The 22,834-nt window shown below is 40.6% G+C and overlaps 1 protein-coding gene across 3 annotated transcripts in view; it reads left to right on the top strand.

Moving 5' to 3' along the window:
- The window catches only part of SYNPR (synaptoporin), a 298,386-nt gene that overhangs the window by 239,121 nt on the left and 36,431 nt on the right, over positions 1-22,834 (top strand). For all 3 annotated transcript variants that reach the window (XM_061396507.1, XM_061396508.1, XM_061396509.1), the window contains one exon: positions 2,933-3,131. In XM_061396507.1, coding sequence (XP_061252491.1) covers positions 2,933-3,131 — 199 coding nt within the window. The remainder of the gene's footprint in view (positions 1-2,932; positions 3,132-22,834) is intronic.

The following is a 22,834-nucleotide window of genomic DNA, read 5'->3' as shown; positions in this document are numbered from 1 at the left end:
GAATCATCCATGCTGTAACATGTATCAGTACTTATTCCTTCTTATTGATAAATAATATTCCAACCTATAAGTATATACCACATTTTATTCATCTACTCATCAGCTGAAGATGTTTGATTGTTTCCATTTCGGGGCTGATATGAACATTCTAGTACAAGTTTAGTACAGACAAATGTTACCATTTCTCTTGGATGTGTAATAGGTAGGAGTGGAATTGCTGGACCATGCCATAGCTCTAGGTTTACCACTTGAAGAACTGCAAGACTGTTTTCCAAATTATGGAATTTCCTGCTTTCTAAGGAATTTGCTATTCTAATCCTATCCTGTTATTCCAGTCTAATCTCGCTAACTCATTCCAATTTTATAATCATTTTGATTATAACCATCCTACTGGGTCTGAAGTCATATTTCATTGTGCTTTTTTCTCAACTTTTGGTCTGGACAATTTTCTACTCACTTTTCAAGTTGCAGCTTAAACAATCACTTCTACAAGCAATCTTACCTTGACCACCTCATCCCCAAACTAGTCTTTGGGTCTTCTCAGAAAAGCCATTTTTCCCCTCTAAACTCAAAGTTCAACATGTGCAGAGACCAGCCCATATAGCTTTGTTCCCTACTTTATCCCCAGAATCTAGACACTATGTGAACTACAGAGCTTCTTGTTAAAAATGAGTTGAATGAATGATCCATTACATAACAGTGAGAAAAAAAGGGGGGGCTCATTATCTGAAAATCACCTCTATCAGAATAATTGGCATGATTACCTTTTTAAATTTATTTCATTTTTCAGCATTCCCACAGACTCAACTACTGAGAAATATTTTAGTATGTCTGGCAAGGGAAAGAAAGAGTCTCTACAGTATAACCATGATGAATGCTTCTATTTCCCTGAGTTGTACTGCAGCTGTACGCTTTTCTGGTTTATAAGAAACAGGAGGAGGCTCAGTATAAATAAGCAAAATCAAGTGGACAATGTAAACAGTTTTTTATTTTTTAAAGTCCAACAGTAAATGAAGAAGAATAGATTTCTGAGACATAAGGGGGACTGGCGCTTCCTGTTTTGGTTGTCAACTAGGCTACTTCTAACAGTTTTAATTCAGTAGCTCTGGGACAGACCCCAGAATAAACATTTTTAGCAGGACTTATAGTTGTGCTAGTTGTCCATGGGCTCCACTTTTTAAAAAATTCATCCTAGTTAATATTTTCAGTAATCAACAGAAGCAAATTAACATAACAGTTTAAAATTTTCTGGCCCTATTTACTAGCCTTGTGGTTTAGCACAAATCATTTAATCTTTTTAAAGCCTGTATGTTCTTGTATAAAGGGGGAATGGACAATTAAGTGCCTACCTCATAAGGCTTTTTGTGAGCATCAAATGAAATAATACATATAAAATGTAGTATCTGGCACATAAATTCTTGGGTATGTTCGTTGTATTGGTATTATTCTTTTATTATTTTGTATTATCTAGGAGAATGTACACAAGAAATCCATTTAAAGGAATTAGCTTTTGCTTAGTAAGAGAAATACTCCTTAAGCTTAAGTTGGGAATTTATCAGGTTCATCAATGGTTTTATTATCATGTTACTTTTATAGGTAATTTTTCCAGATGGTCCTTTACTGATATTGCTAACGCTTGTTCATTTCTATTTCCAAGTTCTTTCCAATACTTAAGAAATGATTTAGGCATTTCTGAAGAAACCTAATTTTGGCTCCTCTACTACTACCCTCCAAAATCTTATTTTTCTCTACTAAGTAATAGAGAAAGGGGAGGAGAAGAGAGCAAGAGAGGATGAGATGGTTTAATGGCATCACCAACTCAGTGGACATGGGTTAGAGCAAACTCTGGGAGATAGTGAAGGATGGGGAAGCCTGGCATGCTGCAGTCCATGGAGTTGCAAAACGTCGGACACGACTTAGCGACTGAACAAGAACGTCACTATGACCCTGAATGCTATCCTGATATATCTTATTCTCTAAAATAGAAATTCTCAAAGTTCAGTCAAACTAGGGTCTATCAATCATCTTATAGAATCAAGAATGTTTGTTTACTTATCCAAGTCCTGCTTACTGAGTATCTAATTAGTGTCAGGGATTCGTGATTTACAGAGAAGAAAATCAAGATCCCAAATCCAAGGGAGACAGAAAAAAACAAAAACAAACAAGAAAATACATCACCAAGGCAATGTAGCTGGTATTGAGTGCAATGAATGACATGAACAGGTTGATGTCATAGAAATGTCTAAGGGAAAGGAGCTATTTTAGATTGGCAAGAAAAGACTCTCCCAGGAGATGACATTTTAAGTTGTCACTTGAGTGCTGCAAAGGAACCAGCCATGGGCAATGTCAGGGAAGAGTGATTAAGGAAAAGAGAAGAGTCAGTGAAAAGACCCTAAAGCAGGACCTGCTGGGTCATGTTTAGGAGTTAGGGTATGAGTCCAAGGATGGTGAGAAAGCACTGGAGAATTTCAGGGAGAAGATGTCGTATTCTAATCCGTCGTCAATTTCAGGTTCGCTTCCCCCTTCCCTTCTTCTTGTCTTTCATGTAACTAGCTACTGTGAAGCCCGGTGCGATGATGTTTAACTGTAGTATCACTGCCACAATCCCAACTGCAACCTCTGTAAGTTCTCATGTCACAGAGGCATGCCATGTAAGATCCCAAATCAAATCTCACTTTAAGGTTTCTTGGTATGAACCGTTTTTGAAGGCTTTATTGAGTTTGTTAAAATATCACTTCTGTTTTATGTTTTGGTTTTTTTGGCCCCAAAGCATGTGGGATCTTAACTCCCCAACCAGGGATCAACCCCCTGCATTGGAAGGTGAAGTCTTAACCCCTGGACCACCAGGAAAGTCCTCAGATCTCACTGGCATTCTCGCTTTCTCTCCTTGGCGTGTTAATGATTCCCCTCTCTGGTTTCTCTGATACTGTAGGTTACACCAGGTGACCTTTGAGGTGCCCACCTGTGAGGGGAAGGAGCGACAGAAGGTGTCCCTGATTGGTGACTCCTCGTCCTCGGCAGAGTTCTTCGTCACCGTCGCCGTCTTCGCCTTCCTCTACTCCTTGGCCGCCACTGTCGTTTACATTTTCTTCCAGAACAAGTATCGAGAGAACAACCGGGGTCCACTCATCGTAAGTGGTTTGCTTTATGAAATAATTTTTTCTGTCGTTTCTAATTTCTTTCTTCCAATGCTTAAAGGGCTTACCCGAGTCCTCAGGGCAGGTATTTGAAAAGCAATCACATTCTTTTTCATCCAGATCCCTTAGATCTAAAATGAAAAAATGATGCCTGTCATTCTTTTGTGCCCCTGTACTGAAGAAATATCATTAGACTTGCTAGAAACTCTTCTGAAATAGATGGTTGGAAATCTCACGAGGTCATGGAAATAGTAGTGAGGCTTGCTGCAGATTTATTGGTAATTCCAGTATTATGGAGTTAATCGACCATTTTTTTCTCACTGGTTGTTGAGACAGTGTGACTTGTACTTACTTGAAATGTGTTGTTCCTCTAGGATGTGATAGACTGGTCATAGAGTGGTTTAGTTTGAAGATGTAGCTCTCCGTCTCTGAATTTCAATCTCTCTCTCTCATCTTATCTCTTTCCACCACCAACCCTGGTGACTCAGATGGTAAAGAATCTGCCTGCCATGCAGGAAACACCCTGGTTTGATTCCTGGGTCAGAAAGATCGCCTGGGGGAGAACATGGTAATGCAGTCCAGTATTCTTGCCTGAAGAATCCCATAGACAGAGGAGCCTGGCAGACTACAGTCTGTGGGCTCGCAAAGAGTTCAACATGACTGAACCGACTTAGCATGCACATACCACCAACCCCCGCTACTTCCTGTTTCCTTACACAGTAGTTCAAGGACTCATCTGGGTGAAGCCAAGCTAGCGGGTGAGAGACTATAGACACCTAGGGGGATGCAGCAACTCCTGGAGGGGTACATGGTGTAGATAACTTTAAAGAAATGTATTTCTCAGCCTTCACATGTACATTTGCCTAAAATTTATCTTACTGAGAATGCCCTGGTTCTGAAAATATCTTTCTTAATCACCTACTCCCCTTTTATAAAAGAAAATATCCTTTTTTTTAGTTCAGTTCAGTCACTCAGTAGCGTCCAACTCTTTATGACCCCATGGACTGCAGCACGCTAGGCCTCCCTGTCCATCACCAACTCTCAGAGTTTACTCAAACTCAGGCCCATTGAGTCAGTGATGCCATCCAACCATCTCATCCTCTGTCATCCCCTTCTCCTCCCACCTTCAATCTTTCCCAGCATCAGGGTCTTTTCAAATGAGTCAGCTCTTCGCATCAGGTGGCCAAAGTATTGGAGTTTCAGCTTCAGCATCAGTCCTTCCAATGAATATTCAGAACTGATTTCCTTTAGGATGGACTGGTTGAATCTCCTTGCAGTCCAAGGGACTCTCAAGAGTCTTCTCCAACACCACAGTTCAAAAGCATCAATTCTTCAGCACTCAGCTTTCTTTATAGTCCAACTCTCACATCCATACATGACTACTGGAAAAACCATCACCTTGACTAGACAGACCTTTGTTGGCAAAGTAATATCGCTGCTTTTTAATATGCTATCTAGATTGGTCATAACTTTCCTTCCAAGGAGTAAGCGTCTTAATTTCATGGCAGCAGTCACGTGATTTTGGAGCCCCAAAAAATAAAGTCTGACACTATTTCCACTGTTTCCCCATCTATTTTCCATGAAATGATGGGACCAGATGCCATGATCTTCGTTATCTGAATGTTGAGCTTTGAGCCAACTTTTTCACTCTCCTCTTTCACTTTCATCAAGAGACTCTTTAGTTCTTCTTCACTTTCTGCCATAAGGGTGGTGTCATCTGCATATCTGAGGTTACTGATATTTCTTCTAGCAATCTTGATTCCAGCGTGTGCTTCATCCAGCCCAGCGTGTCTCATGATGTACTCTGCATATAAGTTAAATAAGCAGGGTGATAATATACAGCCTTAACGTACTCCTTTTCCTATTTGGAACCAGTCTGTTGTTCCATGTCCAGTTCTAACTGTTGCTTCCTGACCTGCATACAGATTTCTCAAGAGGCAGGTCAGGTGGTCTGATATTCCCATCTCTTTCAGAATTTTCCATGGTTTATTGTGATCCACACAGTCAAAGCCTTTGGCATAGTCAATAAAGCAGAAGTAGATGTTTTTCTGGAATTCTCTTGCTTTTTTGATGATCCAGCAGATGTTAGCAATTTGATTTCTGGTTCCTCTGCCTTGAACATCTGAAGTTCATGGTTCACGGATTGTTGAAGCTTGGCTTGGAGAATTTTGAGCAATACTTTACTAGCGTGTGAGATGAGTGTAATTGTGCAGTAGTTTGAGCATTCTTTGGCATTGCCTTTCTTTGGGATTGGAATGAAAACTGACCTTTTCCAGTCCTGTGGCCACTGCTGAGTTTTCCAAATTTGCTGGCATATTGAGTTCAGCACTTGAACAGCATCATCCTTTCAGGATTTGAAATAGCTCAGCTGAAATTCCATCACTGCCACTAGCTTTGTTCATAGTGATGCTTCCTAAGGCCCACTTGACTTCACATTCCAGGATGTTTGGCTCTAGGTGAAGGATCACACCACCATGATTATCTGGGTCATGAAGATCTTTTTCATACAGTTCTTCTGTGTATTCTTGCCACCTCTTCTTAATATCTTCTGCTTCTGTTAGGTCCATACCTTTTCTGTCCTTTATTGAGCCCATCTTTGCATGAAATGTTCCCTTGGTATCTCTAATTTTCTTGAAGAGATCTCTAGTCTTTCCCATTCTATTGTTTTCCTCTATTTCTTTGCACTGATCATTGAGGAAGGCTTTCTTATCTCTCCTTGATATTCTTTGGAACTCTTCATTCAAATGGGTATATCTTTCCTTTTCTCCTTTTCTTTTTGCTTCTCTTCCTTTTACAGCTATTTGTAAGGCCTCCTCAGACAGCCGTTTTGCTGTTTTGCAATACTTTTTCTTGGGGGATGGTCTTGCTCCCTGTCTCCTATACAATGTCATGAACCTCCATCCATAGTTCATCAGGCATAGTTCATAGTTCATATAGAGCTTCTCCATCTTTGGCTTCAAAGAATATAATCAATCTGATTTTGGTGTTGACCATCTGGTAATGTCCACGTGTAGAGTCTTCTCTTGTGTTGTTGGAAGAGGGCGTTTGCTATGACCAGTGTGTTCTCTTGGCAGAACTCTATTAGCCTTTGTCCTGCTTCGTTCTGTACTCCAAGGCCAAATTTGCCTGTTACTCCAGGTGTTTTTTGACTTCCTACTTTTGCGTTCCAGTCCCCTATAATGAAGAGGACATCTTTTTTGGGTGTTAGTACTAGAAGATCTTGTAGGTCTTCATAGAACTATTCAACTTCAGTTTCTTCAGCATTACTGGTCAGTGCATAGAATTGGATTACCGTGATACTGAATGCTTTGCATTGGAAATGAACAGAGATCATTCTGTCATTTTTGAGACTGCATCCAAGTACTGCTTTTCAGACTCTTTTTTTGACTATGATGGATACTCCATTTCTTCTAAGGGATTCTTGCCCACGGTAATAGATATAATGGTCATATGAGTTAAATTCACCCATTCCAGTCCATTTTAGTTCTCTGATTCCTAAAATGTCTATGTTTACTCCTACCATCTCCTGTTTGACCACTTCCAATTTGCCTTGATTCATGGACCTAACGTTCCAGGTTCCTACGCAAAATTGCTCTTTACTGCATCAGACCTTACTTCCATCACCAGTCCCGTCCACAACTGGGTGTTGTTTTTGCTTTGGCTCTGTCTCTTCATTCTTTCTGAAGTTATTTCTCCACTGATCTCCAGTAGCATATTGGGCACCTACCGACCTGGAGAATTCATCTTTCTGTGCCCTTTTTGCTGTTTCATACTGTTCATGGGGTTCTCAAGGCAAGAATACTGAAGTGGTTTGCCATTCCCTTCTCCAGTGGACCACATTTTGTCAGAACTCTCCACCATGACCCGTCTGTCTTGGGTGGCCCTCCAAGGGATAGCTCATAGTTTCATTGAGTTAGACAAGGCTGTGGTCCATGTGATAGATTGGTAGGTTTCTCTGCTTGTGGTTTTCAGTCTGCCCTCTGATGGAGAAGGATAAGAGGTTTATGGAAGCTTCCTGATGAGAGAGACTGACTGAGGGGGAAACTGGCTCTTGTTCTGATGGGCGGAGCCATACTCAGTAAATCTTTAATCCAATTTTCTTTTGATGGGTGAAGCTGTGTTCCCTCCCTACTATTTTCCTGGGGCCAAACTATGGCGAGGTAGTGAAGATAATGGTGACTCCCTCAAAAGATCCCATGCATGCACTGCTACATTCAGTGCCCCCAACCCTGCAGCAGTCTGCCACCAACCCACACCTCCGCTGGAGACTCCCGGACATTCCTGGCCAAGTCTGGGTCAGTCTCCTGTGGGGTCACTGCTTCTTTCTCCTGGGTCCTGGTGCACAAGGTGCTGTTGTGCCCTCCAAGAGACTATTTCCCAGTCCTGTGTAAGTTCTGGCAGCTCTATGGTGAGGTTAATGGTGACCTCCTCCAAAAGGGGTTGTGCCATACCCAAGATTGCTGCACCCAGAGCCCCTGTCCCTGCGGCAGGGCACTGCCACCCTGCACCTCCACAAGAGACCCTCAAACACAGTTCTGGCTCAGTCTCTGTGGGGTCTCTGGGTCCTGGTGCACACAAGGTTTGTTTGAGCCCTGTGAGCATCTCTGGTGGGAATGGGGTTTGATTCTAAATGTGAATCTGCCCCTCCTGCTGCCTTGCTGGGGCTTCTCCTTTGCCCTTGGATGTGGGGTTTCTCCACGTGGCTGGTCCAGCAAAGCACAGCCGCTGCTCCTAACCTTGGGTGTGGGGTATCTCCTCACGGCCACCACTCCTGACCTTGGACCTTTTACATCCCAAATTTTACACCCTTCTTTTACATCCCAAATATTTCTGCATGGTACATTGTTAGGTTGCAAAACATTGGAGGCACTGAAAAAAAAAATGGACAATTTGAAGTTTCGGTGTTGGTATTGACAAAAGTGACTGATTCAAATGCCTAGGTTATGTATCCTTTTGCATGTAAGAAGGTTTCCAACTTTTTCCTTCAATAAAATAGAAAGTCTTAATCTACCGATGAGCTGATAGATCATTAAAAAATAGTTTTTGATGACAGATCACTATGTGATCTGCAACATATTACTCAGAATAAATTCAGAGAAACTAATGGCATCATTATAAGAAAACCCCATTCATTCCCATCTACTCATTTATGCCAGCAAGCCTTCTCAACACATCTATACCAACAACAACAAAAAAATTATGCTGAATCATGTCCTATATTAGAGGTAAATAATATGTCCCTCAAAAATGCATAATCTTAAAAAAATTCATAAACTAGTAGAAGAAAAAATAACCCCATATAATTCTAGTAAAAATTTTACTTTTAAAATTTAATAATTATTAACATTTATAATATGTTTATGTTGTTTTGGATTATTATGTGCATTAATAATATTTTTAGTGATTGCCCAACTCAAAAGAAATTTTGATACTTAAAGCGTTAGGGTTATGGGTAATCAAAAAATAATTTAAATTTAGATATGTATTTTTGTTGCAAAGAAATATAACAGGATGATTGATAAAATCCTTTCCAAGATAAAAAAATAAATAAATGTTATATGAGGCTGTGAATCAGTGTAGGAAGTATAATGGAAATACAAGTTCAAAGAGAAAAAAAAGAAATATAAAATTTCCAACTGTTAAAGAGGTATTTGTTTATTAAAATTTAAATGGGTAATAAAGAGTATCAACTAACAATTTATCTAAAAATGGATACAATAGAGGATATTTTTAAATATCATTATTTATGCCAGAAATTGCATTCTTGCAACTGTTTAGACTTTTAATAAAAAGAAAATTATATGTCAACTTCATACAAATAGGAGTTTTTACAAATTCTTTTAAGGAGTATGTGAGTGAAATTAATTTTACAGATCTCTCATCTATATATTTGGAGAAGGAAATGGCAGCCCTCTCCAGTGTTCTTGCCTGGAGAATCCCATGGACAGAGAAGCCTGGTAGGCTGCAGTCCATGGGGTCCCACAGAGTCGGACACGACTGAAGCGACTTGGCGGCAGCAGCATCTATATATTAGCGCTTCCCAGGTGGTACAGTGTTAAAGAATTCATCTGCCAATGCAGGAGACACAGGTTCAGTCCTTGGGTCGGGAAGATCCCCTGGAGTAGAAAAAGGCGACCAATTCCAATATTCTTGCCTGGAAAATTCCATGGATAGAAGAACCTAGTAGACTACAGTGCATGGGGTCACACAAAAGTCAGACACAACTTAGCAACTAAACACCAAGAATCTGTATATTATAAAGACCAAAGCCTTAAAATAAATATGTTTTGAAGGGTCACTGGGAGAAACCCCTATTTGTAAAACATCATGATTAACTTTAAAGGACTGGGGGAAAGATCTATAGCACTTCGGTATGTTACTGTGGAAAAAGAAGAGTAAATCAGCAGAACTTGAGCCCCTGGACAAATGTCTCCCTGTACCCAAGTTGGAGCTACTGGTCTTAATGATTTAAAAATATCTGACAGTATCACCCATATTGGGCTTATTCCTCCCTGATGTGCAGGTAGATACACCGAAGAGGTCGAGGTATGTGTGTGTATATGTATGCACCGTAAAACTAACATGCGTGCACCCATTCCTGGATACATGTAGACACTCTCAAAGAATTCTAAAGTCTAAGGAAATACTCTTGACTTCCAGAGAGAAGAAACTGACTCAGCTGGTTTGCCCATAAAGTGGGAAAAGATCTGCTTTGTTATATAAAACTACATTCTCCTCATACGAAGTGATCTTGGTGAAGCCATGCTATTTTATCTCTGTGTAAATAGTCTTTCCCATCAAGCAGGATATAATGAAATCCTGAATTGTGTACTACATTGAGTAGGCTTTGTTTTATTAGATTGTAGAAGAAGGGGAGGAGTGGAGAGATAATTCTAGTAATAAAAAGGAAAAGGCTCCTAGGTGAAACTTCGGTGATATTAAAAAACCAATATGCTCGTTACTTAGCAGATGAAAGTTAATTTAAAAGTTAGCCCAAATCCTAAGAGTCACAGAGACGAAATGAATGTAGACAGTCAGCATGACCATTTGCAGCTGCAAATGGCAAGCCTTTCCATTTCTAATCCCTCCACGACAGGGCCTCACCCTTAACGATGAGTCAGCTGATTAAGGTCAATCCACAGTGTGAGCAGAATCTCAACAGGGTGGTTCATACCTAAGAAAACCTTCAAATACTGAGCTAACAGTAATTGTACTTCTTAAAAAGCCAACCCTATTTATTCAGAAAGATAGTTCCTGATCAATACTCGTTCCTCTCTGATCTTGGTGCTATTTTTTGTTGTTGTTGTTGTTGCTTTGTTTTCTACAAGACACATTTTTTCGCCCTTTATTCTGTAGTTCGGGATTCTCTATAATCCTCTAGGACATGACAGGACACAACATGCATAGAGAAGATTGGTGGAAAGTGATGGGGATGGTGATGGAGTTTATAGTAACAATACTGTCCACTGGTATTGATTGATATGCTGTTTAAAGTTGATTTAATACTCAAAGCAACCGGTTTGTGTTGTTATCCACTTTTATAGATGAGGAGAGGGAGGCTCGGAGAAGTTACCTAATTAACTCTCCCAGGTCACATCACTAATAGTCAGAGGGTAGTTTGAACCCAGGTCTCCCCAGATCTAGGGTCCAAATTCACAACTACCATGCAAGAGGGTCCAAAATCCTAACATGCAGTGTGCTACCAATCTAGAGGGGCATAGGTGGGTAAGACAAATTGATCTATACACCTGGACAGCTCCTGTTATTTTCTTGCTCTGGCTGTAGAGGCACCAAACCCTAGACCCCCTAGAATTTTCTGCTCATTTGACTGTCATAAAGGATTTTTACAATTTGCCTTCAGAATTCATGTGGGGTTATAGAATGACTGCCATGATGCAAGGATCACAAGAGTGTTCTGCTGTTTATCTCTGTTGTACATGGAGGCGGTCAGTAATAGGAAACAAGCATTAAAATGCCAAGATCAATGGCTGTTATAAATCAGAGACTTATCAGGACTGATTCCTTTACATTTGCAAGCAGTTGTAAACAATTTCAGGCAGACTGGAGCCAAGTTATCAATGGCTATTTTTTAAGGTATCTTTTTCTACTGAATATGCTTGACAAGATTGTCCACCTTGAAGTGAAAATGAGAATATGAATATCTTTAGAAGAAACATAATTGTTAATGACACAATAGCAAGAAAATCAGACCAAAAGAACCAGCCAGCTACTGTATGTCACTACAGTCAGTGCCTTTGCCTTCTTGTACAGATGAATAAATACCATTCTCGGAAAGCAGAAGTGGCCACCTGAATGGGCATGATTGTGGAATTGAATTGTCACCTCTGGTTATATCATTTTGTCATGTTTCCTACAGTACAGGTTTAAAGCCAATCTCCTGCCTATATTTCTGAGACAGGATGTTCTGAACCATTTTCAGATCTCACATCAAATAGTGACAATGTGAGGCTTTAGGGTTTCTTTGTTTTTGTTTTTAATATTAATATAAAATCGGTTAAAAAAACAACTTAACCTTACAGGGCTGACAAAGTGCTCTCGGAATGAGCACCTAATAAACACCACCCCACATTTTGGTGAATCCTTGTCACGAGAGATTCGGTTTAATGTTAAGGAGAATCAGTATTCACCTGAAGACTGTGAAAAGGGAAGAAGCTGTGTTGTTCAAGGTCTCCTTTTCCCATGAAGGAGACCAGGTTGACCGGAAGTGGTTTATGGAACTAGAAATGTTTGCTGGCATGCAAACCGTGACTCACTTTTGTTTTATGCCTGATGCATTTCTTATGTTTTCATATTTCCCATCCAGCCCTCAAAGAATCCTGAGAGAGAAGTGGCATGATTACAATCAGCCTCATTCTACAGATTCCATTTAACTCCTCTTTATGTAGCACCAGGCATGAGAAAATGAGTCTCTGGGAGATTAGGGACCTTGCCTGTGGTCAGGCAAGTTCATGGCAGAACAAGGACTCAAATTCTTAAGCCAGCGATCTTGAGGGTAGTGACTAAACTGCAGCATCCTGGATTTTAATTCCCCTACATGACCTACTATTGATCAGTTGAAAGCCTGGAACTGTATCTATAGGATGACATTAATAATAATACAAATCACAGGCCTGCTGTAAGAAAGGAAAGAGTTAATGCCTGCAAAGCTCTCTGCAAAGGGAGAGGCACACCAGTGCGTGATGGATCCCTGGTATCTAACTGCAGCACTGTTGTTAGCCTTCATTTTAATTTTTCTCCTGCCCACTACTAAGTGGTACCTTAGCCTCATGAAGGGGGATTACAAACAACTTCCTTTCATGGCTTGCAGCCCTCACAGTTCTTTCCTCCAGTCCCCCTACCCCAGGCAGTTTCTTCTCCCCCGAGTCTCATAGAATCACACTTGAATTAGGACTATGTCTAAGATGCAACTGCTAGGTTGAGCCATCCAGTTAACCTTTCTGTTTCTGGAACCCCACTCTACCGGATGATTGGAAGGTTTATTTTTTTAAAACCTCCAAACAAAATAAGGTTCTTCTTTGTGGGATTCCCTTGTGTCTCAGCTGGTAAAGAATCCGCCTGCAATGCGGGAGACTCGGGTTCAATCCCCGGGTTGGAAAGATCCCCTGGAGGAAGGAAAAGATACCCACTTCAGTATTCTGGCCTGGAGAATTCCAAGGGGTCACAGTCAGACATGACTGAATGACTTTCACTTTTTTGTCAAATACAGGCTGAGGGCATCACTGAGAGAACAGGAAGCAAGCACAGAGCTGGATGCTCAGAGTATCCAGCACAGGTTCCCACCATCAACTTCAGCTTTCTTGGCCATCGTCAGAAATGCAAGTCATAATTAGTCTCTGAGCTACTCAGAAATTGTGGAGAAACCCCTGTCTCCTCTCCTCTTTTCTCTCCTCCCATTTCCCCTTCCTTTTTTCCTCTTTTCTCCTCTCCTTTCTTCTCTTTCTCTTCTCTCATCATATTAATAATTAATATGTATATTAATTATGCTTCACATCTAAGTGTATTTCACTTAAATATTAATAGTATATCTTCAATAGGCCAAGCACTATGCATATACAGGTGAACTAAAAGCATTCAGTCTGGTGAGGAAAATTACTTAATAATTATGATTCTTCTACTGATGGCCTCCTAGAAGTTATGTAAATGGGCTCTGGTGACCTAGAGGAGGAAGCATACCTCCATTTAGAAGCCAAGGTACCCCCTCCCAGTTGGGTTGGGCTAATATTAGAAACAATTCCAGATCATCTGATGCTTGTTGAGAGGATAAATGAAAATTGTTTTTGAAGTTCTACTCTAAGAATAATGTAATTGATATTAAAAAGAACAACATCATTTGAAGGCCCCCAAATGTGTAACTTGTTAGGGCTTCCCTGATAGCTCAGTTGGTAAAGAATCCACCTGCAATGCAGGAGACCCCGGTTTGATTCCTGGATTGGGAAGATACCCTGGAGAAGGGAATGGCCACCCACTCCAGTATTCTGGCCTGGAGAATTCCGTGGACTGTATAGTCTTTGGGGTTGCAAAGAGTTGGACATGACAGCGACTTTCACTTTCACTATACTGGTACATCAGAATCTGACACTGGCTTGTGAGATGTATGTGTGCGTGTGTGTGTCTAGTTTCCACTTCTCATTCTTTGAACCAAGAAGCGCTGGCAATACCAAAAGGCATGGACCTAACCTTAAGTGAACTGCTAACCTCACCTACTGTGTATTTTGCATCACAAATACATTGTTCCAGAATTAGCACCACAGATGAAGGCAGATAAATTAAACCACTTTAAATGTTCCCAGCACACGGTCTACACGTTCGATCCGATTTTACACCCTCAGGTCTTTCCCCCCTTTCTTATGATTAGTGGATTCTTAATTACAATTTAGATGAGGGTTAATTCCCACCGTATTCGGAAATACGCTTCTCCAGTTAACTAATTAAACGAAGACATGAGCTGTAGTCCAATAGCCTTAAAAAAGGCAGTGAACTGCTAATGGAATTAGAGTGATTATTCAAGAGTCCAGAGCTCTTCCCATCCTGTGTTGGAGCCAGTGACTTCAGAGGGCTAGAGTGTTTGTCCAAACCCTGTCCTTTTTTGTCAGATTTCCTTGCATTCCAGGGAGCTCATCACTCACTTGGGAAAATCAGGACCTAGTGGAAACTCGACAAAGCCCCAAATGTGTCTTTCCGCTGTGCTTCTTTTTTTACGTTTAAAACAACATGGAGTGGGAACTGTGTCTGCTCCGTGGCCCAGGATACCCAGAGGAAACTGCACGGTTGGTCTTCTGTGTCCCCTCTCTTGGCTGCCCCCAACACACTCACATAGACACACACACAATCTGAACATCACAATGTTGTAGCCTTTTTCTCCAAGCTCTGCCTTCTGTCTAGCTGACATACTGGAAAGGAAAATTGTGCCAATGCCCAATGCTTTAACCAATTTTAGATGTTACCTCTGAAAGAATGCTTGTATTTTCCCAGAAGACCTCAGGTGCTTTTATACTGCTCCTGAATCCATCTCTAACTGTGACATTAGGGCCAGTTTAAATGTTTCCAGGCAGCTCAGGGCACTAGTTTAACTCAGGGCTACAAATCATTTCAGCAAGACTCCCAAAATAGTATAAAATCAGGAAGAAAGGGGGCTAAGATATTTCCCTATTCATATGAGAGCTGTCTACATTAAAAAAAAAAAAAAGTTTTTCTTGTTCTAGTTTTCCTGCTAGTATGCTCAGATATTACTTGGTTTTAGTTTTTTGTTTTTCCAATCAGGCCAAAGTTCATGTGGTTTTTCCTTTTTTGATTACAAGACAAAGCTCTTCCTTGGATTCAAGAGTACTGATCATGGCTACCTAGGTCCTGCTGGGTCCCAGGCACTAAGAACACAGTGCAGAGGAAGACTTAGCTCCTGGCCTCAAGCTCCCTGATTAATCCTATTACCCTTCTCATGGAAAGACAGTAGGGGACCAGCAGTTACGAACTCAGGCTCTGTACCGAGACTGCTTGTGTCCTCATCTCAGCACCACCGTCTGTCACCTGTGTGATTTTGGATGCGTTATAGAACCTCTCTGTACCTGCCTTTCTTCACCTGTGAAATACAGATAACTTGGTTCCCAGCCTGTAAAGTCGTTGATCAGATTAAAGGCATGATTGCATACAAAGCAGTTAGGACAAGATCAGGCGCTCATAAATCAAGCCATTATTTTCATCATCTACCCTGGTGTCCCTACTGTGTTTTCTGTGTAGCTAGAGTTCATTACATCTCAGTGGACTGATTGGCTGAAAAACAAGTGATGAGTACAAACTCCACTATCACCTTGAGAAATGCTTTGGAAGGCTTCTTGTTGCACTGTTGACATCAAATGCGCTTCTGTATTGTTTTTTTGCTCTTTAGAGCCTCCGGCTTCAGCATGAGCTGCTGTCATTAGAGACAGATGCAGTAAGCCCTGAGATGGGTCACTGTCATTGCTCAGTTGCCCCTCCCTTCAGCTCTCCCCCCACACCCTGCCCCCCAGCACTCAGATCTCATATTTTAGGGAAAGAAGGGAAAGAACACAGTTCCATTAAACAAACCAGGCTCCAGAGAACAGGTGCTTGAATCCCTTATCAGCTGGCAAGTCTGAAAATAGCAGAGTGTGAAGAGCACAATAGTGTAACAGGAAGAAACTTGGAAAATTTGATTGTTTGGGAGCATCCAACTGAAAAACTAGGTTCAGACTTTTACCCTCCTCCTATCAGTTTTGGAAAGTGGTAAAATATTGCCCACCTCACCCCGCCCCCATGATGGCAAAAATATCCTACTCTTTGCTAAGTTTATTTTTTTGATTCTAGAACGAGCAGACTCTCACACATGCAGCTCTGGATTCACTGGGGCTTTCAACAGTTCAAGAATGTCTTGTACTAATACCCACAGTTCATTAAACTTTCAAATAATTGGCACAAAGTCCAGAGCTTGATTTTTTTTGCGGCCCTTTTAGCCCTTTCTCTCAGCTGGGCATCTTCATTTCCATTGCTTATTAGCAGGACTCTAATCAAAGCCACAGAGCCATGGAAGGCTCTGTGCTTCAAAAGTGCTCCAAATTTGCCCTGGGAACACAAAGGATGTGATTCAAGGTAAAATTGGCTTGGATCCCTTATGAGGGACATGATAAATTGAAAATACCTGAGAGCTTGGCTAAGCTGTGAGTCCCGCTTCCCTCAAACACCTACTTATCTGATTTGTGCAACTTAGAATCCGTCTCCATTTATTCTGAAATGTCCAAGAAACAGCTAATTGATCCATATACTATTTCAACAACAGCTCAGCCTGTACTACAGTAAGTTTTATTTATGACCCAGTGGGTCCACTACACAATTGACCAGCCACACCTATAGGCAGAAAAGTATGTAAATAATGACAATCCAGAAATTACGAGACCAAAAAAAAAAAATTATTATGATGGAAAAAGAACTTAGAAAAATTGCAGTTTAGGCGAGGGAGATGAAGGCTAAAATGCCACTATATGAGCTGCCACTTATTCCTGAGCACTTTCCAGAGGCCAGAAATTAAATAATATAGTAGTTACCTTGTTTAATTCACCAAACGCTTTTAAGGCAGGTATTACTGTGCCCGTTTTACAGATGCTGGATCGTATTTACAGAGGTTAAGTAACTTATACCATGATGCACAAAGTGAGGCTTCAGAGACACACTCCTGACAATGGTACGCTGCTACCACCCTGGTTTTACCTGAAAGTAAGAAAATGAACATCCAAAAAAACCTATCAGCCTGTTCAGCATCCACTATATTCAAAATCTGCGGGGACTGTAGTGACATGAAATACTCAAGCCTTCATTGTGGTGGAACTGACGGTCAAGTCAGTAAGACAGGACAAAGATGCACCATGATAAAAGCACGAGAGAAGTGTGTTTTACTATTGCCAGTGATAGAGACATCATGTAGGAATCAATGGGAAAGAACAAGTGCTGTTTATTGGCTTGAGTGATCGCAAAAGGCTTGTGGAGTCCGTGAGACTTGACAAAGAATAGAGACTAGCTGGATGGAAGGGAGGATTTTTTGACTAGGGGAATGGCTTGAGCAAGAATGTAAGGATAAATAATATGATAGTAGACCGTTTTGTTGGCCTTCCAGCTTCCTTTGTTAACTCATACAGCCCTACTGAACTGTCAATCATGGTGCCTCTGCTGATAACATAAAATGGTCAGGGGACTCAACCCAGGCAGTCAGAGTCTCCTCTGTTAAATCCAAGAGGATTATCTGTTAAATTCTGTTAATTTATCTGTTAAATTCTTCCTCTGGACTTGCTAGGCAAAAAAGATGTGAGTCTAGTTGATAGTGGTCACATTGCCCACAGTGTGGAAGAAATGTATGAAAAGAATAAAATTGAGTAGAGATAAGCAGATCCTAGATATGGAGAGAAAGAAAGGTGGAGAGAGACAGAGTGACCAGACCAAAAAAAAAAAGAAGAACACCTGGATTTAGCCATACCTGAAGCCATCACACTCTAGAATTTGCCTTTGTGCTTGCTAGTTTTGGATTTTTCATACTTGCCAATGAAATAATCTTGACTTATACATAATTTCTACATCCTCTATTAAAATAAAAAATGTTTTAAGAACCTGTATGTCAAAGATATTGACTAAGATTAAACAACAAATGTCTAGTATGATGGTTAGGTGCTAAGCACATAGTAAATGCTTAAAAATAGTTTGTTTATTCATAGGACCAAGAAAGAATAATATAGAATAACTCTGACAGTACTTTGATATTCATCATTATCTAACTCATTATTTCTATTTGTAATGGTTGCATAATATTCCATTATCTGGAGATAATATGAACTATTTAACCTCTTATTGTTGGATTTTGAATTATTCATGGCTTTGAATTTTTCCTCTCTCTTAAGCAATGCTGTGATAATCAGGTGTGATTGATTGTACTTCAATCTTGACATGTATTTTAAGTCATTTCTTTAGGATAAAAACCCAGAAATGGATTGTTTTCCTGACCTCTATGGCAAAAGTTTCTATATTTTAAGTCCATATAAAATATATCCCTAAGAACCTCTGATCTGAATGAAAATTTTAAATTCCAGATTTTAATTTTGCCATAGACCCAGCAGTCTCATGCTGTTGGAGAAGAGCTCTCCCAAAAAGATCTACAAAGAGAATACTCTCTTCTAAAAAAATAAATCAAAGAACAATTTGCCCGAAGGAGGCTGCCACTGAAATATTTGCTTTGAAAGTTGGGATACTAAAGGAACAGCAAAAATTCAATTCAAGCCAAATGTAAGTATGCAGAAGCTCAGACTTTAATTACTGGGGAGAATCCCCACGATGGCCATTAACCTGCATGACAGTGTAAGCCTGGCACCGGAGCTGGGCTCTGCGTACCGTTCACTTTGGCAGTCTCCTTTCTCACTGAGGCTCAGTAAGTGAAATTTAAGATCATTAACTGCTCCTCTGGCCACAGATGGAAGAAGAAAACAAACATACAGAAGTCACATGTAATGATTTTTTAAAATAATGAAATGCTTTATAGTTTTATCTTGGCATGTCTCTTATGCCTGCAGTTCTGTGTGTGGCAAGACAGCAGATGGTTGGGGAGCAGGAGGATCAGCAGGCGTGTGTGTCCATCCCTGCTGGCTGCAGTCCCTCCCAAGAGTTCCTGCATAAATCTGGTGCCTTCTCTCAAACCCCAGTTAAGCTGTATCCCACAGCCTTCCTTCCCTTTTTTTACCCCCTACCCATTCTGTAAATTGTTGACTCAGGATTGAAAAAAAACAAGGCCAAACTATATGGGATTCATGTCCCTGGTTAGAAGATCTTGCTGCTGAAAATTCTATTCTGAGCTTTACAAAACCCTCAGATCAAGAGGACTGGCAGAGTTATAGGGAACAGGTGGTGGGGGAGGGGGTTAGGTGAAGGGCGATTTGTATTAGGTGACATTTGTGGAGAGTCTCCATAAAGTGGTCCTCTACCTCCTGACTTCTGTTTTTCCAACCATCACTCCAAACACAGCTGTGTTGATGCCATGGGCCATCTCTGGCTCATAGAAAGACTGTCTTCTCACTCCAGCATTCAAGACCCTCCTAAACCATGACCCTTCACCTATTCTCCAAAACCATCTCCTACCATTCCATATACCCCATGATTTTGCCAGACTGGACGACTCACCATTCCCTAAACATGCTGTTTACAGGCTTATTTCTGAACAATTAGTGAAAACTTGCCACCTTGAAGGTTCTCCTCTCCTCTTCCATCTCAGTGTATCTGACTCATCCTCAAAGATCTGGCTCCAAAACACTCAGTTCCCTGCAGTATTTCTTCATCGTTCCCATCCTTCCTCCAGCAGGTATCTGAGTTCTCCTTCCTCACACCTCCATACTTTTATGTGAAATCTTTGTATGGAAAGCATTACTGCTTCGTATTTGACTTAGATGTTGTTTTGTCAAATTCCACAACTAAACATCAAATATCTGAAGGGCATGGGCTATTTCTAACATAGCTGTGGTTCTCTAAAGTTGGTATGAAAGTGAGATTAATGATCTTGCAAGTTGGTCCTCAAGAATAGGATCTATTGTGTGCATTATTTCAACACGTATTTGTTGAGAATCCCTACTGTGTGCCAGGAATTGTAGTTAGTAGTGGCTGCATACAGAAAATAATGTATTTCAAGAGAAACGCAGGAAGAACTGCCAGAAATATAGAATATGCACTATTGAGATCGGAGTCTCTAGATATTGGAGGTATCCATTGGGACTGTTTTACATTTCAACAGAATTTCAGAAATCACAATAAGCATCATTGCTACTAAGACAGCCCCTCAGCTTAGAAGAAACTGAGCTAGCTGTTTCAAAATATTGGACCCTTGCTCTTCTCAGATTCCACCTACAACATGAATACTACAATGTACAGGAAGTCTGCCCAACCAAAGCATCTTAAGGTATCTCTGCCATTTATTTTCCTCTGATTAGGCATTTTGTAATGGAATCAAAATATTGTACACTAGCATCTCTATTATCTTGCTCCTTTCTGAAAATGTTAGATTTAGCCTTAATTCGTATCATTCACTTAAAAGCAGTATTTATCATTGTGCGTCATCAAGGCAAATTCAAATTTATCAACATTTGAAGCATCCTTTCTGCCACTGGTTACCAATGCCTATCTGCTTTGTGCTTGTGGGGGATTATTTGGGAAATGTGTAATCAGAAAACTAAAGAATTGCTCTTGAATAATAGCGATACTCTTAAAGAGTCAGATGCAAAGTTTCTCCACAAGAAGTAGAGAACTGGTGATATTCTATCTTCAGAATTCAAATCATTTCCAAATGCTTATAAAATAAAAGAAGTGTCTTGTCTGTTATGCCTAACAAAATAAAGCTAATTCACCAAGACTTTTAATCTTGCTGATTTTAAAGTAATTTGGTGATAGAATATATATGAAAGGATTACTGGGGTCAGTGGAAATTAAGTCAGTTTATTTCTCTGAAACAAATGAAATTTCCTGGAAGAGAACTTTTCCCTGGCTGGACAGGGAGACCCTGTCCACATCTCTGATCCCAGGACAATGCCACATTTTCAGTTGTGCGCTTCTGTGTAAGTTTCCTATGCTTCTTGAAGGTAGGACTGAGTTTGTTATCTCTGAAGAACCAGCATTAACTGGGACAGAGCAGGAATTTAGTAAATGCTTATTAAAGGAATGAACTCCCAGCTCTGATGTGTGTTTTCATGGTCCTTTAACTAGGATGCCAACCCCCATATCCACTTGTCTGTCACTTAAAGGCAACCATACATCTATCTGAAAGTTCTCTGTGTTACTGTAGGTCCTGGGTTAGCAGAACAAATGGCTCTTTCATCGTAATTCAAGTCTGTAAGTCTTTCCAGTTGGTGTTTTTTCTACTTGCTGAACCAAATCACTCCAACAGGCCTTCGCTTTCATCAGAATTCATTTCTAACTATGCTTTCTTTGTATGTGCTCTTAACTGCCTCATTGCTCTGAGATTATTCAGCCTTCTCTCCTGTCGTGCACATTGTTCTTGCAACAAAGATTAGTGCCTGCTGACTTTGAGTAAAGCATTGTGCTGGCACCATCACCTAAGCCTATGTCTCTCCATTCTCCTTTGGCCTCTCAGTTAATAGTTTATCTCTCCAAAACAGAAATACTTTCCTTCCCTAAAGCTCTTGAATTAGGGAAAGAGGTCACAAATTAAATGCTACCTCATCACTCTTGTTTAGACTCACAGAATCCAATTGGTTTGTGACAGTGGAAAATAAGAACACATTTTTCCCATCTAAAAATGAACAACAGCTAAGTAGAAGTGAAGGGATAGATTTAAATTAGAAAGACTATATTAAATCAGCCTAAATCAAAGCCGATTTGACTCCAGGAACTGTATGCATGAAAGGTGTAATTATAAAAATTTGATATTCTGCTGCCTTTATGCATATTCAGTTTATGAACTTAGACCTCCAGAAACCTCCTAGGACTGCTTCCCCATTTTTAATAAATATTGAGGATGAGGCACTTCCTGAAGGAATTAAAGGAAGGAGGAGGGTTTTTTTTTAGGCTTAGCAGCAACATTAAAACAAAAAACAGCAGCTCTTCTGCTGGGTTTTGTATATGCTTTAAGAATGCTATGAATAAAATGACCCTTTGGGGAGTCAGCAAAAACTGATTATTTGCCCACTAGGTGGACAACTGATTCCTCTGGGTGGGGGAGTAGAATGTTATTAATTGCAGTTTCTAAATAGCATCAGTGGCTCTCGTTAGAGTCACTGGGAATATTTACGCTGGGAGAAGGAAGAGGTTTCAGAAAATTCCTAGAGATTTGTTAGCCAAAAGTCCATGGCTACCAGCTGGATCCTGTTCTGGTCCATGGGCACCATAATGGTCAACTAGGAGAGAGCTAGGAGCTTGCTCTGAGTGACCAAGTCCTAATGCCCATTTATTCTCTGTGGCTGCCATCTTCAGAACTCTGTTCCATCACTGTTTTTAAATTTATTTTTATATGATATTCAACTATAGTTGATTTACAATATTGTGTTAGTTTCAGCCGTATAGCAAAGTGATTCAGTCAAACATATACACATATCCAATCTTTTCCACAGAGAAGGCAATGGCACCCTACTCCAGTACTCTTGCCTGGAAAATCCCGTGGATGGAGGAGCCTGGTAGGCTGTAGTCCACGGGGTCGCTAAGAGTCGGACACAACTGAGCGACTTCACTTTCACTTTTCACTTTCCTGCATTGGAGAAGGAAATGGCAACCCACTCCAGTATTCTTGCCTGGAGAATCCCAGGGATGGGGGAGCCTGGTGGGCTGCTGTCTATGGGGTCACACAGAGTCAGATATGACTGAAGTGACTTAGCAGTAGCAGTAGCTATCTTTTCCAGATCCTTTTTCCATGCAAGTTATTATAGAATGTTGAGTAGAGTTCCCTGTGCTATACAATAGGAACTTATTTATTGTTTGATGTATAGTAGTATGTATATTTTTGGAGAAGGCAATGGCACCCCACTCCAGTACTCTTGCCTGGAAAATCCCATGGACAGAGGAGCCTGGTAGGCTGCAGTCCATGGGGTCGCTAAGAGTCAGACACGACTGAGTGACTTCACTTTCACTTTTCACTTTCATGCATTGGAGAAGGAAATGGCAACCCACTCCAGTGTTCTTGCCTGGAGAATCCC

Source organism: Bos javanicus, chromosome 22 (genome assembly GCF_032452875.1).
Source record: "Bos javanicus breed banteng chromosome 22, ARS-OSU_banteng_1.0, whole genome shotgun sequence".
In the NCBI taxonomy this organism is placed as follows: domain Eukaryota; kingdom Metazoa; phylum Chordata; class Mammalia; order Artiodactyla; family Bovidae; genus Bos; species Bos javanicus.
The sequence above is the reverse complement of the archived record's forward strand: the minus strand, read 5'-3'. Positions and strand labels throughout refer to the sequence as shown.